An 18,531-nucleotide genomic window follows, 5' to 3' on the forward strand; every position below is an offset into this window, starting at 1 on the left:
CCCCAGGTGTGATCTGAAGGGCGTCTCTACCCCTCTCAGCCACAAAGAACTGTACTTAGCTTTCCACAGCTGGAAGTGACACTTATATCATGTCACAGACCATTTGATTCCCCCCACATTCCAGTCTTGGGTGTTGGTGCATAGAAAACAAGGGCCTTGTTCTTCTCCTGCACTCAATGGGCATGCAGTTCAGAAATGCCAGCTCTTGGCAAGTGGGGTCCTTGGGTTACATAATGGGAACCTCCCATGGTTTAAGCAATGGGCCCGTACTCCCGTAATGTGATGTGTAAAATGAGTTCTAATATCCAGCATTCCACCGGTGGCCCTTTGAATTGGAAAGGAAAAAACCTAGTCTCTGCTTGCATTGTGCTTTCCACCGGGGAGCTGAGAGCCGCCGTGGCATGCTGGCTTCTCCAGCTGTAGATGACTAAATGTAGCCTGGCTGTGTGGGCTGCCTGCAGTCCAGCCAGAATATTCCTGCTATCTCTTCCCATAAACACTGCAGCCTTTGTCTTCTGCCTTATCGTGCCTTTAACATAACACAGAGCTGTTACTGTGCTCTCTCTGGAGCAAAGTCCCCTCTCTGTTTTAGGGGGTCTTTGCTTCAACCCTCTCATTGTCCCCCCCGTATTTATTGTGCTGGCTGCAGGGCATTTATATCGGAGAAAGGAGGAGATGCCCCCATTTGTGAAGGTTTTATAAATGTATTGCATTCTCCAAAGAGCTGCTGAGCAAACAGTGTGTGGTCGTCATTAACTCTTCGGTGCCATGCAGGGCTAAAATGCAAGAGCCACCCTGGGGCTTTCTCAGTGTGTGGAAAATTGTTTTGAGAGAATTTGGAATTTGCCTGCGGTGTAATGCAGCAGCCATGCAATCCTGCAACATGACTGCTTCTGATCCAAGCGCTGAATTCTAGGGTTTGCTCTCCCTTTGGTGTTCTCTGCCCTTAGAATTCATAAGAGCTTTGTTTGTGTCCCTGGAGAAAAGCTTCCAAATTCTGTAAAATGTAATTGATTCTAGCCCTCACTCAGGGACAGATCCTGGAACTCCCCTCTGCTGCAAGCACCTGGCTCACTGTGACCCTGTTGTGTGGCTGTATTCAACGTTTTCCTTCTACATCTCTTAAATGATATCAAAACCATAAAACCCATGTCCTCTGTGGAATAGCACTTTTCTGTTGTGGAGTATGTGTCATACAAGGCCAGGTAGCTTGAGGAGTCAGGAATTCCATGAATTCTAATCCCAGGTCTGCTACTGACTTCCTTTTTCTCCTTAGGCAAGTCACTTAACCCCTCTGTCTCCATTTCTCTACCTATAAAATAGGAGTAATAGTTTCCTTGTGTCATGCCACCTGTGCCAGCCTTAAACCGCTTCTTTTCCTTTCATCATTCCCTTGATAACCCTTCCATGGCTTTGAGCACCCATGATGTTTCTCTCCGGCACCCGCGGATTCTGTGTTCCAAAGTGTAGTTAAGACTGAGAGCTGTGACTAACAGCCCATTAGGAGGACTGTTACAATAGTCCTCCTAATGGGCTGTTACAAAGTTAGATGGAATAAATGGGCCAAAGGTGTTAACATAATCCAGTCACTATCCAACATTAAACAGTGTTAAACAAGGTCTGGGGCATGATATAGAGACCTTATCAATATCATGTCAAACACACCATTAAAAATCATTTTAACCTTTTATTAAAGATAAAGAAAAGAAGGAAAAACAGTTAAAACATTTGAAATGTAAAGTATTAAGTAAGGCTTTCATTTTGACAACATCCCTTTAGCTGGAGTTTTAGAAGGAAAAATTCCTGTGTTTGACAGTTTCTTAGACGGTAATAACTATCCTTTGTGGAAAAGAGAAGAAGATGGTTGAGTAGGGTTGTCACCCGTTCGGGTTTTGGCTTCTGAGTTCAGGTACCATTTAGGGTTGCCATGTACCCAGTTTTCTACCAGAAAGTCCAGTCAAAGAAGGGACCCGGCAATGTCCGGTCAGATAAAAGCCAAGTTACCACGGGGTGGGAGGAGGCGCTGGGTCATTAGCCCATGCCAGCCCCTGCTCAGCTGGAGCCAGCTCCTACCTGAAGGCAGGCTCCTTGTTAGGCTGCAGCAGCTCCTGTCCCAGACCGAGAGCAGAGGGAGCCCCACGCGGGGTGGTGGTGAGGTGGAGACAATCCAGGGAGCAATGGGGGAGGGTGGGGCTTGGGAAGAGATGGGGGCGGGACCTTGGGGGAAGAGGCAGAGAAGGTGCACGGACTTTGGGGAAGAGGTGGGGCAGGGCCTCAGGGTCCAGTTACCAGCAATTAGAAAGGTGGCAACCCTATGGTTGAAATGAGCTGGAGCTGCTGCTGTTGATGTTTTTGTTAAAGTTCAATCCTGTTTCATCCTAGTTTGGTGTTTGGGATTCAGCTGGAGCCAGCAGTGTCATTTGGGTTCATTTGTTTCTGGCCTGTTCTGGTCAGGACACCTCTTAGGATTAAGGTGATGAAGGCCTGGGGTCCCAGGATCAGTGGGGATGGCAGCCATGAGGTGAAGTTTATTCCAGTAGCATTTGTCTGTTCTTTTTGTCTGTTCTTTCTTTCATCCTTTTCGCACAGAATCTCTCTTTTAAGGACCAAAAAAAGAAGTGATGGGTGAAATAGCCCATCCCCTCATTATTTTGTCCACCAATTAGGCCCAATATCTAATATACCAGTTTTGGCTCTTTAGCTTCCTGCTCCATATCTTTTAACAAGCATAATTTAAACACAGTCCTTGAATTATATTAACTTGGCCTTTTTGTTTAGACTAATTCAGTTATTCTGTCTCCCTTTTGTACCTTTTCCCATCAACATTTGTCTTTATAGCTCATGGTAACATCTTACAAACTGTTACACAGCTTTTACGGTGAAACTCACAATTCAGGTAAATTTGTAGGCCCAATTGTCATAACAGACCCTGGGTTGCCTCCATAGCCAGAGCTCCCTTTCCTAACCTAACTACAGAGATCTGGTCTCAGTAACTTCACCACTTCCAGAATTTTTGTGGAATTTCACCGATTCCATTTTAAATATCGTGAATTTGTAAACAGGTAAAACTTTGTCATTAGACTGGAAATGAAGATTTCAGCATCAGCTTCTTTCCTGTCTCCTTGTCATCCATCCCATTGGCTGGTAGGGCTTTTAAAATGTTAAATAGTTCTAGGTGAATTCGCCATATTGTTTTCTGTGTTTCTGAGAACCTGCAGAAACAGAATTTTCTTTGTGTTTAGGTTTCTAGTGGTGAGAATTTCTCTGCTCCGGAGGCCCCATTTAACTAACTCTACATGAGAATTTAAACCCCTTTTCAGTGCACATTGACTAGATCTCAGGTCAGGATGTTATTCAACAAGCACAAGACAACCATAGCTATGCAAGAGTATAATTGGAATAATGTGGTTTTAAGAGCTGTTACCTCATGAAGCACCACCAAAGATGGGGAGAACTTATATCTATTATTGGAAAGCTAGGATTGCCAGCTTTCCAGTGAAGGTATGCAATTAATTTCTATTATAAGTGGTTCACAAAAAAATACCTTGAAATAATTGCTCATTCACACCAGGAAAAAATACAAGCCATCTACCAAACAGATCAAGATGCTTTCAGCATCATAAGCGCTCTGTGCCATCTGCCTTTTTTATGAGTTCTGAGTGGATTATTGCTGCATTAAAGATGCTGAGAGTTGGTGCTAATCAGCTGGGCTCAAGGTCCAAGAGTAACACAAGTTCTACCTTGCAAACGGATTCTCATTTATTTCTTCTAATAGAACCCTATCCTTGGCCCATTAGCCATCTCAATCTGCTCATCTTTGGTTAATTTTCCTTCTCATTAAAACTGTTCCTTATAAACTGATTAAAATGTAAATATAGAAATTTCACGTGTGCTGGTAATACCTGGTTTTACAACCAAAGTCAGAAACTTGTCCCAGGTTAGTGGGGGTTTTCTTCTAGAAACTGACTGTCAATTTTTAATTAAGCATTTCAATACAGTTACTATAATATAATTAAAATAATTAAGGACTCCATTGTTTTCTCTCAGTCAATTAACATAATGGTATTTGGCATTGCACTTTAAAAATATATTGAAGCAGCTACAGATTATGCTGCCTAGTGGGAAGGAGTTGGGCAGACTGCTCCTTTCCTGAGGAGGAGGGAATGTGAAATTAATACAAGTTTTCGTGATGAAGAAATCCACACCCTCAGCCATGACCGAAGCTGTTCAGACATCCAGGTGTTTTCCCATGGCAGCTATAGGCCATAACTTTGTGGTCACATGACTTGTTTCACATAAGAAATTACTGAATTTGTCTCATCTCTTCTCTCTGTCTTCAAGGAATTGTTTCATCAGCGAAGCGCACAGGGATTCCGGCTCCTCGGGAAATTTCATCAACTGTCTCCAGAGAGAGAGCTGTGTTGCGTGGTCCAGCCAACACCAGGAAAACTCAGCCCAGCCCAACTTCTTCTGGCACACCCACGCCTACCAAGCACCTGCGTCCTTCTGCCAAGTCCAAGCAAGAGAATGAAACTGGGGACAAGGCAGTTCTGGAGTCCCAGGTTAAGGAACTCTTGGCAGAAGCAAAGACGAAAGACACTGAAATCACCAAGCTCCGGAGTGAGCTGAAGAAATGCAAAGACAAAGGGTCAGTTAACTCTGAAGGGATTGGTGCTTCAGACCAAAACTTAGAAACCTTACCATTGTCACCTGGTGACATTGACCCATTAATACAGACTCTTCAGGAAAAGAACAGGACTTTTCAAAAAGAGCTTGCTAGCCTGGTGGAAGAAAACCGGGTTTTGAAGGAGAAACTGATTTATCTAGAGCACTCCCCTCTCTCGGACACAACAACAAGCAGTGGGGGTGACAGCAGCTTCACAACCCCAGTCACTCAAGAATCAAGTTTTGGAAGCCCAACAAAAAATCTATTGAGAGGTGAACCGGATGAGCCCAGACAGCGTGTGAATGGAGAAGCAGTGCGAAAGTCAGGTTCTTCTAGCAGTGATGTGACTAAAGCCTCCTTGTCACCCGATGCATCCGATTTTGAACATATAGCAGATGTACCTTCTAGGCCAACCTCCTCCAATAGCAACCCCTTCAAGGGTTCCAGATGCTCCACCACAGGGAGTTCTCCGAACAACATTAGTGACCTTTCTGTGGCCTCCCTGACGGAGAAGATACAAAAAATGGAAGAAAACCACCACAGCACAGCAGAAGAGCTTCAAGCCACTTTGCAGGAGCTGTCAGACCAGCAGCAAATGGTGCAGGAGCTGACAGCAGAAAATGAGAAGCTGGTGGAAGAGAAGGCTCTGCTGGAGACCTCCTTTCATCAGCACAAAGAGAGAGCAGAACAGCTTAGTCAGGAAAAAGAAAAGCTGATGACTCTCCTACAAGAGCGATCCAAGAATGAAGAAACCAAAGTTCAGGAGGGGAAAATCCTTGAACTGGAGCAGAAATGCACAGAATTGCTTGAGAAAGCACAGTTTGAAAGAGAAAAGCTGCTCAATATCCAGCAACAATTATCCAGCAGCCTACGGAGCTTAGAAAGGGAGCACCAAGATGCTCAGGAGGTGATCAAGGGCCTGAGATCGGAAAATGAGACGTTGAGTGGGCTTTTAGAAATGGAACGACAGAACAACAGCATGGTGGCAAAGTCTCTAGAGGACTGTAAAGTTGCCTTAGAAGGCCTGAAGATTGAAAATGGATCTCTCAAAACTCAGTTGGACAGTGAGAAACAAAAAGCTGCAGAGATCAATGCAATGGGATGTACCACTGACAACTCTGGGGTGCAAGAGATGTTGAAAGTGGCCCATGCAGAGAAGGATCAGTTAGAACTGGCTTGTACAGAGCTCAAACAAGAGCTGCTGAAGGCAAACAGTGAAGTGAAACATGTCCAGGGTCTACTGGCCAAGGTAAGACACAAATAGATTCACATTCAATGTCACCATATGCCCGCCCTCCCCATCAACCAATACAGTGGATTCTTCATGGGACAAAGACCAGTAATGAAGTAGAGCTGAGTTCATAGTGAATAATCTAATCCGTTCATTTTTTCCTTTGACAAACGTGCAGGTAATGTAGGAATTTTTGCAAATTTATTCACTCAGAATTATTTGCGGACTAATTCCTGGTCTCTAGATCATTTATGAGCAGTTCACTGTGAGTACTCAAGGTCTGAAATTTGAGTTACACTAGTTAGTTTTTGATTGGATTCATAGGTTACATGATATTGGGTCTATTTCCTGATTGAGCAAGCATAAATTCCTAGTATCAGGTTAGTGTACTCAAAGAGAACCACATTACTGATGGTTAGTGAACAGCAAATTTTAAAGTCAGGCTGAATCATGGAACCAGTTGGTTTACCAAGTAGTGAATCAAATGACTGATCCTACCAGTGATACTGACATGAGAACAAAGGGTCTGATCTTGCATCCATTAAAGTCAATAGCTTCAAGTCAGTTGACTCAAAATGATGCAGGATCAAGCCCCAAATGAGATTTTATAAAAACATGAATATGATAATATTGGATCATCCTACTGAATTCAGATACGAAGTATCAGCTAGCACATTAGCAATTGTATATGCTTTTGTCTCAAACGGAGTGTAATCTGTTTGAGGACTAAATCCTGCCTGGTAGAGAAATTGACTTAATGGTCTGATTGGTCATTTCCATTTTTAATTAGTATGGTCCTATTCGTGGAAGGTCTTTGTTTGACTTTTACTGATGTGCTTTCATCCAAGACAGTAGGTCTCCTCTGCCTTTCAGGGTGCTTGGGTGGTTGATAGATGAGGTAAAGGAATTTCAAGGGAAGAATAATGTAGTGGTCCTGAATAGTATCTGGCAACATAGCAGTGGTGTAGTTAGCACCTTGCCTTGCGGGAATTAACATATAGCCTGCTGATGTAAGTCCATGACTCCACTAACATGGGGCAAGGATCCCAAGTTGTCTCTATATGACAATAGGTGGAGACAGAAAAGTCCTGTTAGATAACTGAGTCCATCCCGCTGCAGGGCAGAAAATAATGTCCTTGGCACTGCCCATCTCTTCTTCCCTCTCCCCCCACCCCACAAGTCATATATGTTGTTAAACTGTTGTAAAGCTGACCCTAACTGACGTTATTAGTGCACTGTTTGGGATTCCAGACCAATTCTTTAAATGCCATGTCACGTGTGATGTTTTACAAAACTGAAATCAAGCGCTGTGTGTTGGAGTATTGAATGGCTACAGAAACAATTTGTTTTAGAGCAGTTTTCCCTCTCCTAGTTCTGTAGTTTATCGCTTCTTCCCTTTACCCTCAGTCCCCTGCAATTCTAAATCATTACTAATTCCATTTTCCATCTGAGCCCAGTTGTTCAGAGTGTAGCTGCACTGTTGGGTGTCACAGAGCAAGTGTAACTATAATGCATGCCTCTGATTAATGTCCACCACTGCAGAGAGAGCTCCAGTGTCTGCCATGGTTCCTGGCCAGGGGAGGGGATTGTGGGGAAGAACTGCGGAACTGACTAGTTGGAGAGGAAGTGAGCGTTGCCAAAAAGCACCTCTATAGTTTGAGTGATTTAGGAAATCCAGATGTCCTTTCAGCTGGAGTAGGTGACCACAGCAAATGAAATACAGTAGGGGAGACTCCCTAATGCTTTGGCGTGTTCACTGGGGCTATGCTTTATGAAGAATAAATGAAAAACTGCTGGATGCTCCGACTCTGCACTAAATTTGTATTGCTTTTTTTTATTGCTTGATTTTTAAACCACAAATTTCCTCCTTTTTACTTTTCCCTTCCATTGAATTAGGTTGTTTTGTCATTTGTGACACCCAGACAAGACCACAGGCCTCTCTTCGGCTTCCCTGTAGCCAAGCTCTGTCCACAGAACTGGCAGCATGTGCCTCAGTTTTCCAGAACCCTGTTTCCTACTCTGAGAGGCTCGCAGTTCCCTTGTCCTTGGAAGCACTGCTGTTGATATCTGTGCCTAAACTGACCAGCTGAACTGCAGTATTCACACCTTGAGTAATTCCTGACGCAGTATGTCTGGGAAGTGCACTTACCCTGGAGCAGCCAGCTCTACCACGTACATCCTGGCAATCCACTGCAAATGCCATAAAGAGGCAGGAGTGAAATGGTTAATGTAGACAAACGGATCTGCTTCTAGGCCTCACGCTAACTCTGTCACTTTCCTAATGTGCCATAGTAATGGACTGGCTAGGGGCTTTGAACTTTCAAGAGGAGGCCTTGCGCTATACCTTGGCTGCAGTGATTGATTTAGAATTGTAATTTCTCTCCCATCTAGCAGACTTAATTTCCTCTCCTGCTCCTTCCTACTATTACCTTTCTGCTGTGAAAAGAGTGTTAACAAAGCACAGCTCATGCACAGTTCCTTGAGCTCACTGTCAGGTGCGTTGGAACTCCCGAGTTGTGCAGTGCCTAGAACGTTCAATGGGTCTGTCTTATTGTCAGTGAGCTCAGTTAAGAAGCGAGGGCAGACTTCCAGCTTTCTTTCCTTCCTTCCAGGTGGAGAAGGAATGTGGTCAGCTGAAGGAGCTGTATGACCGACAGGCTGAACAGCTGAGCAGAACCAGCCTGAAGCTGCAGGAGAAAACTTCTGAGAATGAGTCTGAGATCAGAAACCTGAAGGAGACCATCTTTGAGCTGGAGGACCAGGTGGAGCAGCAACATGCTATCAAACTGCACAACAACCAGCTCATCAGTGACCTGGAGAGTAGGTGGAGCAGGCCCAGAGCCAAGGCTGAGGCACAGCCTGCAGTAGTGCAGGGAAGGGAGGGTGTCTAGAGAAATTCCCCCTTCGATCAGTCTCAGCAATGTAGACTGCAGTCTGCACAGGGCAGGGACTTGTGTGTGTGTAAAGCACTACACGTACGCATGGCGCTGTAGAAATAATAGTAATGAAAATCTCCAAACTCTCTATCCTACAGCTGAATGGGATATTGCCCATATCCAGATGTTGGCTTTTAAACTGGGTTTATTGTCTGTCTTCGTAAAATATTTCAGTATCTGGTGATATGGGCTATATAAGAGCTAGGTGGCGGTGGTGGTGTTATGGGAATGGAAAAGTGCCACCTGCTGGCATGAGTTGCACATTTCACTTTCTAAACTTTTTATCTAGAGTTGGGAACCCCAATGAATATGTAATGTGTATACAGTCCTATAAGCTTCCATATCTGGGACAAAGCCCAGAACATGGTTATTCAATGTAAGGCTGTTTCTGACTGTTAAATCCACTGTCTCCTAGAGAAGAGTTTGGTTCAGTAATGGCTTTTACCATGGGTATCATCAAGGACGCTGCTTCCCTCTCCCTCACCCTTCCCACTCCCATCACGTCTCTAATAGTTTTCCCCATCTTGACTATTTGCAGGTAACGTGATGAAGCTCGAAGAGCACAAGCTGAATCTGGAGAGGCAGCTGAAGGGTCTGACTAAGCAGATAAAGGTGATAATCAGATTCCTCAGCATGGTGAAGGCAGCAGTTGAGTTTTCATCTGAATGCTGGTTTTGAGCCAGGCACCACCTTTCATTTCAGAAGACTCATCTCCTGGCTATCAAAATATCTTTAAAAAAAAAAAAAAAAAAAAAAAAGGCCTCCCCTACTTCCCCCATTCACTCTCAGCGGAGTTTGACTTTCTCTATGTCTGAGAGGGAAAGTACAATCCAGGCTGATCTGATAGCAGTGTCGCTGCTTGGCTGGGCAGCACCTGGCAATACATTTATTGTTTAGAGGCATCAGTCTCTTTTCAGATCCCATAAGCCTCTGCCAGACCAGGATTAATAAGCCCAAGTCTATATCTGATGCAGGCCTCTACGTCTACGTGAAGCAACATTTAACAGGCCCAGAAGATCTGCCTATTACATTAGCATCTAAGAAACACACATTCTACAAGCAAGTAATAACCCTTGGCACCTAGGTAGCACATTACATTTCAAAGCTATGTACAAATATTAACTAACTAATATACAGAGAAAAGTTTTTAAATAACTGTGCTACTGACCATCCCAACAGGCAAAGCCCATTTGCTGCTGCTGATAGAACAAGCTTGCTAAAGTTCTGTTACTGACCTAAAGAAGATGTTTCTGTCCAAGTGTCTGTGTTCCATATAAAAAACCATCCCAGGCCATCAGTCCACATGCAGATGTCCTACTGACATCACTAGGACATTTATGTCAAGATATGGCCCTTCGGCTCCAGCTGTGATTTCCAGAGTAAATATATGCACAAACCAAAAATGCTGGAACTGCCAACTCCACCTGATACCAGAATATCAGAGCACATCCTTTCTGCTTTATTCAATTCCTTTCTCCCCAAAGAAGGGGAAGCAGGTGTGGCAGTCAATGAGGGAGCTGAGGAATAGGCCGAGTCTCCTGTAATTTGCAGTGGTTTAGTCCAGGTCTCCAGGACACTTGTGCTTCTTTTTCCATGAACTTCTCCTGCTTTGGGATGGCCAGTGCTGTATAGCTGATGATGGGACATGAAGCAGAAAGGAGCTCCTCTTTCCACAGCAATATGTGTCCTCCAGTGCTATCGCAACCCTAAGATTGTTAGAGAAGTGGATCATGGTAATAAGTACTCTGCTTACTTTTTCAGATGGAAAAGGTAACACACATTAGTGTCAGTTCTTTTTTTGGCAATCCTGTCATTACCAAATGGCACACATCTGTTGCGACCTCAGTATCATCATGAAACTCTGACACGCCACAAAAGTGATCAGTGATCACTGAGAAAGAGATTTGCAATGTGTGATGTGCCCATTTCTAGTAGGGACATTCCCCACAGTGCTCAGCCCATATTTGTACTTGCCCTTTCTAGGAAGATGCAGAGGAGTGGAGGCGTTTTCAAGCTGACCTACAGACTGCAGTGGTGGTGGCCAACGATATCAAGTGTGAGGCTCAGCAGGAGCTGCGGGTGGTGAAGAGGAAGCTCCAGGAGGAAGAGGAGAAAAGTGCCAAGCTGCAGAAGGAGCTGGAGGAACTGCAGGGCAGCAGCAGGTCAGTCGCTTACAAGGGCCGGGTCCTTGTCTCTATGGCAGCTAATGTGCATGCAGACGCTGCTTTGCCTCTAACTTTGCATTGACCCAGATGTGTATGTTGTCTGTTTTTAATTCCTCTGGCAGGTTTTGTCTTCTTTTAAGTTGTCTCTGGTTTTGTCTTTCTTAGGTGCTCTCCAGTTCCCCCAACTGGGCCATGAGTTTAGGCTTTGTAAGGGTTACCTAATGACTAGATGCCCTAAGGTTTTCAGCTGTTTGTGTGGGTGACAATGATCTTTATACACAGAGGAATATGATTAAATAAGAGTGGTCACCAGTATTTATCCTGCAGCTTTGTCCTTTGGACTCTGTTGTGCAATGTATTATTGCCTCCATAACTGACTGCACAGTTGGGTTAAGCCCCTTGCTGTTTTGCAATGACGCTAGGATGGCTAAACATATCTCATGGGACAAGCTGAAAATTAGCTGCCTATTTTGAGATGAAAACCTGGGTTGCACTGTTGTAGGCAAAAATAGGGACTTGCTGGACCTTTGCGTTCCGCAAGTCCAGTGCATGCTGACTGAATGGTTGATGAGAATATTGGGAAATCCTCACCCTGGGCAGCAAGCCCTTGATGGGACCCCTCTCCTGCCCCCCAGTTTTGAGCATAGTAGAATGATCTGAGTCTGATCCCTCTGTGAAAGTTAACATTTCACCCAGAAGTAATTTTACGTTCTGAGAACATTTAGGGTACGGTTGGGATAGTCTCATGGACTTCAGTGTTGCTAGATTCAAGTTAGTCCTTCACCCCAACCCTTGGATTATCACATGCACTTTAAAATAATCGAGAGATATGCCACGTGTTCTGTGAGCAGTATACACTGTGCTCACTTTCGAGGAGGCAACCACTTTGCATGTAAGGGCAGGTGTGAGTTAAGCAGTAGGAGTTGGAAGCAGCTTAGGGCCTTGTTATCAGGGTTTTCATGCAGTGCAAGGTATTTTGTGAAGCATCTTTCATTCCAAAAAGTTTTATAGTGCTTAGTAGTACAATTACAGAACGGAATTGAAGGACCGTTGGAAATGAAGAGGTGTAGGAAAGAGGGCTGAGATTTAAAAAGAGGGCAGTACCACAGATTCAGAGCTGCAGAGGTTATATCTGTACAGAGGCAATGAAAAGAGAGCTGCACAGCTAAGGGAGGTAGGGAAGGAAGTCACTTACCAAAAACGTCCCAGGTTTGCCCTGCTTCCCTACACTCCCACTGAATCTCTCTCCCCGAATAAGGCTATGGAAACTGAATGTGGCAGCCATTGGAATACAATGAGTTCTGCCAGTTCTTTCAGGGGTAATGCAGTGAAGCTTGTACTCCTCATATTGTCTCGATATTTACCATGCAATAGCTTCCGAAGTAGCCATTGCACAGAGGGGATGGGGTGGGAGCGGCGAGGGATCAGGGAAGGCTTTGTGGGGGAGGGTGAATCACAATTCCTGCCTTAAATAGGCAGAAATGTTTTTTAAAAGAACGTGTTTAAGATCCAAGTTCAGTAATAGGGTCCCTGATAAGTGTGGAATGAAAAGCTACCAGCAAATACATTTTTAAAACAAAAGGAAGACAATCAAATGATCAACCAAGACTCTCATTCTGTGCTCTGTGTTTCCATTGCTAGTGTTGATGGCATCACAGATGCTGAGAGCAGGATGAGGAGTACAGCTCCCAGTTAAAGCTGGGTGAACAACTGAGGTTTTAGTTCTCTGGAAGTTCCGAACAATGAAACAAAACATAAAACCAAAAACCAAAACAGAAAATTGAAAAGTCGATCTCAACCAAAATTGTTATCAAATGAAATGTTCCATTTCAGGCACTCTTTAAAAATAAAAGCAAAGAGGAGAAGCACTAGATTCACAGAATAGAGGAGGAAGAGAGGGTGAAGGTGTTCCTTATTGCCTTTAGCTCAATGGTAAGGGCACTCCCTTGGCCTGCCGGGGCCAGGGTTCAATTCTTCCCTCTGCCTGATATGGAGCAGGCTTTGGAATTTATATCTCCCGCATTGCAAGGGAGTGTCCTAACTGCTGGACTGTAGGATATTCTGGGGAAGGTCTCTCTCAGGCCTAATCTACACTTACAATTTAGGCTGACATAGCTAAATCCCTGAGGGGTGTGAAAAACTCCACCCCCTATTGATGTAGTTATGCCAACCCTGGCCCCCAGGGAAGATACAGCTAGGTGTCAATGCTTCTGCAGAGCTCACTCAGGGAGGTGGGCCTGTGCCAGTGGGAAAAACCCCTTCCATCAGCCTGGGCTGAGTCCACTATGGGGTTATGCCCGCAGAGCTCTGGCGCCAGAGCCATACTGCTATACTCCCTCTTATGCTGAGGCTGTTGTACTTTAATAGTCATTGGGCCAGCGAGAATATCTCTGTACCTGGTGGTTATGGCACTCACCTGGGAGATGAGAGGCTCAAGCTCAAGTTCCTGCTCCCGATAACTATTGGATCATTTATACACAGTGGAACAGTTTCAGCAGGAGAGACTGAGGAGACCAGTGGTTCGGGCATTCTCTCCTGCAATGCAGGAGACCCAAGTTCAGAGCCCTGCTCCACATCAGGCAGAATGAGAAATTGAACCTGGGTCTCCATATCCCAGCTGAGTGCCCTAACCACTGGGCTAAAGGAATGGTGTCTAAGGCCCAAAAATGAAAATTTTGACCAAAACTATTTGGTGAATTCTTGTTGTATTTGCAAATAGTTTCAGATTAACTGAAACTACATTTCTTGATGAATAAACTATTTGAAAAATTCCACCAGCTTTCCTCCCTGGCCTACTTTAGACCTTAGTCCTGTTGTAACCATGAGAGTCAAGGGAGGTCATTGGAGGTACAGAGTCTTTCAGTTCCCATCTAAAGAAAGAAGTAACTTTGAATGTAAAGGTATGGCAGGAGAAGGCTTGTTGGTTTCAGAAGTAGGCTGTTATCTCCCAAGGATTTGGAATGTGGCTGCATTTTATAGCTCTCAGGGTGAGGTGGATCAGAGCCTCAGACAAGTATGCTTCCGTTAAAACCAGATCCCTGTAATTCATACATGCAAACATTTCCAGGAGGAGAGAGTCAGACAGGCTACCATGCCTGCTGTGGGCATGATAGGAGCATCCAGCCAAGGCAGGAAAAGAAATTTGAATCTAAGCCAATTCCCCAATTACATGCTTTTAATTAAGAAGTCAATTCTGTGCTATGCTTTTTATATATATATGGTTGTCTCTGTTCGCCTGTCTGTCTGTCTAGCTTCCTTGTTGTTGTACTACTTTGGACATGGAACCTGAAATACATTCTGCAGTGGACAGCATAAATTCTCTTCAAAAGGCAGGTGCCAAGCTGAGATTCATATCCTCACTAGTGAAAGTTTCTGCATCTGTTACCCTCTAGTGTAATAGATTTGAATGGGGATCACTCAATGTCCCAGCATAGGTCATTGTAGCCAGAACTGCAACACAGAATGGCATGTAAGAGCCAGAGAATCCATTCTAAATTGGACCCTAAAACAGCTGGCAGTGAAATTTTAAAACTTTTACTGACTCTTTATTAAACCAGTCCCTGAAGTCTATGGGGCTACTGCTGCGAACTGGTGTTACATCCAAATTACCCTCACATTCCTTGGGCCACTGTTCATGCCCAGCAACACGTCCTCTTTTACCTGAAATTCCTGGGGTGAACTCAATATTGCTCCAATCAAAGTCCCCAAGGGCCACTGGCCAGAACCAACACTGAATTCTATTCCATGCAGTGACTTGTAACACATGCTAGGCACTAGCAGGACCAGTCTGGAGCATGTGACACGTAAATGAGATCTATAAAATATCCCTCACGTTTACTAATACTGAGCAGCTGTGCATTAAGCAGAATGTCAGACGATCCCCCGTGGAAGTTTCCTGTCTGATTTTAAGCTCCATTGGAGAAAAGCACCTTCCAAAGAGTTTGCTGCTCAAAGGTTTTTTGACAATAGCTCAGCCGTCTCTGGGGGCTTGTTGGAACCCACATTGTAAACCAAACCTCCTAAGAGATCCTGGTTGTTTTTAGTATTTGCCTGTGGCTGCCTGAGTTCCTGACTCCAGCTAAGTTTGGTTTCACCTTTACGTTTTTCTAATCAGACAAAGTCATTTTTGGTTCAGGAACAGCCAAAGAACTTGCAGAAAATGCCCTGATGGGGTCATCAGAGTCCATCTGAATGAAGGTAAGAGCCTCTCAAGGGCATCTTTAACACAGAGTAACTGTCTAATTCTGTGATTAAGAATGTTGGGAGGGGGGAGGAGCTGGACAATACTAAGGCAAAGAAATGGGGTGTGGAAGGGAGAAGTTCACTTAATACCCTGGCCTGAAATAAATCTTAGTACTTGTCCTAAGAAAATACCAACTGAAACATACAAGTCATAGGTTAGGATTGGAGCCTTTTCTGACATTCTACACACAGATTAATAGTCTTGCTCAGGCATAAAACCCACAAGTTTTACAATACACTGTTGCACAACTCTCTCTCATCCACTCAGAACGTCAGTTAGTGAAGGTCTAACTTCTGTTAGCTGCTTTATAGTCAGAGATGTCAGCAATGGAAAAGACCTGCTAGATTGAATCTAGAACACTCCCAAAGGAAGCAAGTGGCTGTAGAAAGTACCTTAGTTTAGTGTGGCCCTATTGACCTCCATACACACTGACATTCCAGGCCTGGTCTGTTAATGCTGTGGCTAGCAGCAGTGTAGGGGTGAGATCTCATTCTCCTCTTCACATTGGTGAAGTTACCCTGCCAGCCCACGTGTCCTGCTGCGTGCACAATGGGAGGATAATACCGTATGCCTCAAACCAATCCCATGAGAGAAACCTTTGGTCCAAGAGGGCTATGCTGAAGACCGAGCAGTTATTCCCACAATTAAAAGAGCCGCTTTCTAGAACAAAAGAGATCTAACTAAGTGACTGAAAGGAAGGTGAAAATGAGGATCCTAATCTCTCCCACTAATTTGCTTCTACCCTTCCTCCTGTAGCCATGTCTCAAGTGCCACAGCATGGCAGTGTTAAATGCACGATCTCCTGGAATTAAGCTTGTAATCTGTGTATTAAACCTAATGTCAGTGTGTATGTGCTGATGTGCTGCTCCTTTGTGCCTGTGTTTTGCAGCTGTTCTGTCTTACAGAGGTTTGCTCAGATCACTCTGCTCTCACTTCAAATGAGAGAAGGGGGAATTTTGGCTGGGGCCGGGTTGAGCTGTTTAGTATACTCAGCTGCTCTCCAAGGGTTTTGGGGCCAAAATGAGATTATATCCCAATCTTTTTGGTGTAAGAAACCTGAGGCCAGGTCCACCCTATAAACTGACATTAGTATAACTGCGTCGCTTAGGGGGCATGAAAAATCCACACCCCTGAGCGACGCAGCTATGCCAACATAACGCTGTCTCCACTGGTTCAAATATCAGGGGGTAGCCGTGTTAGTCTGTATCCGCAAAAACAACAAGGAGTCCGGTGGCACCTTAAAGACTATCAGATTTATTTGGGCATAAGCTTTCGTGGGTAAAAAACCTCACTCCCTCAGATGCATGGAGTGAAAGTTACAGATGCAGGCATTCTATAATGACACATGAAGAGATGGGAGGACCTCCCAAGTGGAGAACCAGTGTCTCCACTGGGGGTTATGTCAGTGGGAGGGCTTCTCCCGTCTACATAGCTACCGCGTCTCAAGGAGGTGGATTATCTGCACTGGCAGGAGAAGCTCTCCTGTCCTCGTAGTAGCAGCTTCACTGAAGCACTAAAGTGGCGCAGCTGCAGCGTTTTAAGTGTAGCCCGGCCCAGAAACAGAAGCTCTGACTGGAACAGAGACATGGCAGTGCCTGGGCAAGTTCCCATACACAACTTGACTCAACAGCGCACATTGATTAGTAAAGGGGAAAGCCAGGGAAATTCTCACATACACACTCTTTAAAATATGTTCCCTGGCTCTAAATGTTTCATTCCTTCAGCCAGGGGGTGTTTTGCAGTATCGTTAGCTAATCATGTCCCTGTGCCGTATTTATCTTTATGTGACTCCAAGATTAAGCAGTGACTTCCCACTCATTTCCAGAATTTCACAGCTAAAGCACTGATCAATAGAAAGCAAGAGCTGTGAGCCAGACTGACCCTTCTCCCTAATGGGTATGCATCCCAGGGGATATAAGTAGAAGTTAATTCAGTTGACTCTGTGTCTCTTCTAAGGGTATGTCTACACTGGCAGGTTTCTGCGCCACAAGTTATATCACTTTTATTAAAACGCTGTTGCGTGTCCACACTGTGCTCCTTGTGACCTGGAGCGCATCCACATTAGCAGCTCTTTCCACAGCAAAGACAGCAGTGCATTGTGGTAGCTATCCCACTGTGCAACTGGCCATAGGGTGCTTTGGGAAGGGTTTGCAATGCCTCAGGGGGCCGGCATAGCATCACATGATGCATTTCCCAATCCCATTGTTCCAGGGGCATCCTACTACATTGCCAGCTGCTTTTCAACTGAAAGGGGAAGGGGGGGGGGAAGAGTGTGTGACAGGAAGTGTGTGTGTGTGGAGGGGGAGAGACAGTGTGTTTTTTTGGGGACAGTGTGTCCGCGTGCTGTCTTGTAAGTTCAGACAGTGGCAGGAAGCAACCAGTCCTGAGGCAGGGGGAGCGGGAAACCCCAACATCAGCCCCTGTCTCCCTCCCTGGGCTCTCTGCACAGCAATCTCTCTCTCTCTCTCTCACATACACAGACACCTGCCCCTGTGTTCAACAGCAAGAGCATTCCACGTTAATGGTTTGCTTTGTGTCCCAGAGCAGATCAGCACAACACGTAAGGGCCGTCAGAAACGGTGCTTTGAAAGGGGAGGGGTGCCTGTCTCCAGGGCAGCAGAGTTCAAAACAATGAGCAGAGCGGTCACTAGAGGCATTATGGGACAGCTCCGGAGGCCAATTACAGCGCAGAAAGCAATCAAGTGTCTACACTGGCAGTAGAACGCTGGAGCCTCTGCACAAATACCCGTTAGACTCTTGTCAAGGCGTTTTTTTTTTTTTTTTTACAGCTCTGCAACTGAGAAGTTTCTGCACACAAAGTGGCTTGGCAGTGTGGACACAGCTGCAGTTTGAACGCAAAAAGCTGCTTTACTGTGCAGAAACTTGCCAATGTAGACAAGCCCTAACTTTTATCAATGCCCCAAGTCAGCAGTATCCCAAGTGAGCAGTGAGTGTATGTGTGTCAGTGCATAGCGGACATTACCACCTCCTCAGTTTTCTGCACCATTTATCCTGTCCCACCCCAAAGGAGCTCTTTCCTGTGGAATCTGGTCACTGCATTTTATTTTCCTGTCTACGCCAGCATCTGTACATTGAAGGAGACTGCATGACAGGAAATGCCATAGAGTATACGTGGTGGAGGAGCAGCCTCTTGACTGCCATATGGCAAATCAGTCTCTGCTAAGGAGGTAGATGTAAGTTTGGTCCCAAAAGCATAATCCATGTTCTGGCTGCTCCTTTGTTTAGTGGCAGTGGGCTGGTTTGGGTAAAACACGGACAACTGCTCTTTT

The 18,531-nt window shown here is 45.0% G+C and overlaps 1 protein-coding gene across 6 annotated transcripts in view; it reads left to right on the forward strand.

Moving 5' to 3' along the window:
- SPECC1 (sperm antigen with calponin homology and coiled-coil domains 1) overlaps window positions 1–18,531 on the forward strand; it is a 143,478-nt gene that overhangs the window by 66,315 nt on the left and 58,632 nt on the right. For all 6 annotated transcript variants that reach the window (XM_054008769.1, XM_054008766.1, XM_054008772.1 and 3 more), the window contains 4 exons: window positions 4,342–5,915; window positions 8,510–8,717; window positions 9,372–9,445; window positions 10,817–10,995. In XM_054008769.1, coding sequence (XP_053864744.1) covers window positions 4,342–5,915; window positions 8,510–8,717; window positions 9,372–9,445; window positions 10,817–10,995 — 2,035 coding nt within the window. The remainder of the gene's footprint in view (window positions 1–4,341; window positions 5,916–8,509; window positions 8,718–9,371; window positions 9,446–10,816; window positions 10,996–18,531) is intronic.

This window comes from Malaclemys terrapin, chromosome 18 (assembly GCF_027887155.1).
Source record: "Malaclemys terrapin pileata isolate rMalTer1 chromosome 18, rMalTer1.hap1, whole genome shotgun sequence".
Classification (NCBI taxonomy): Eukaryota; Metazoa; Chordata; order Testudines; family Emydidae; genus Malaclemys; species Malaclemys terrapin.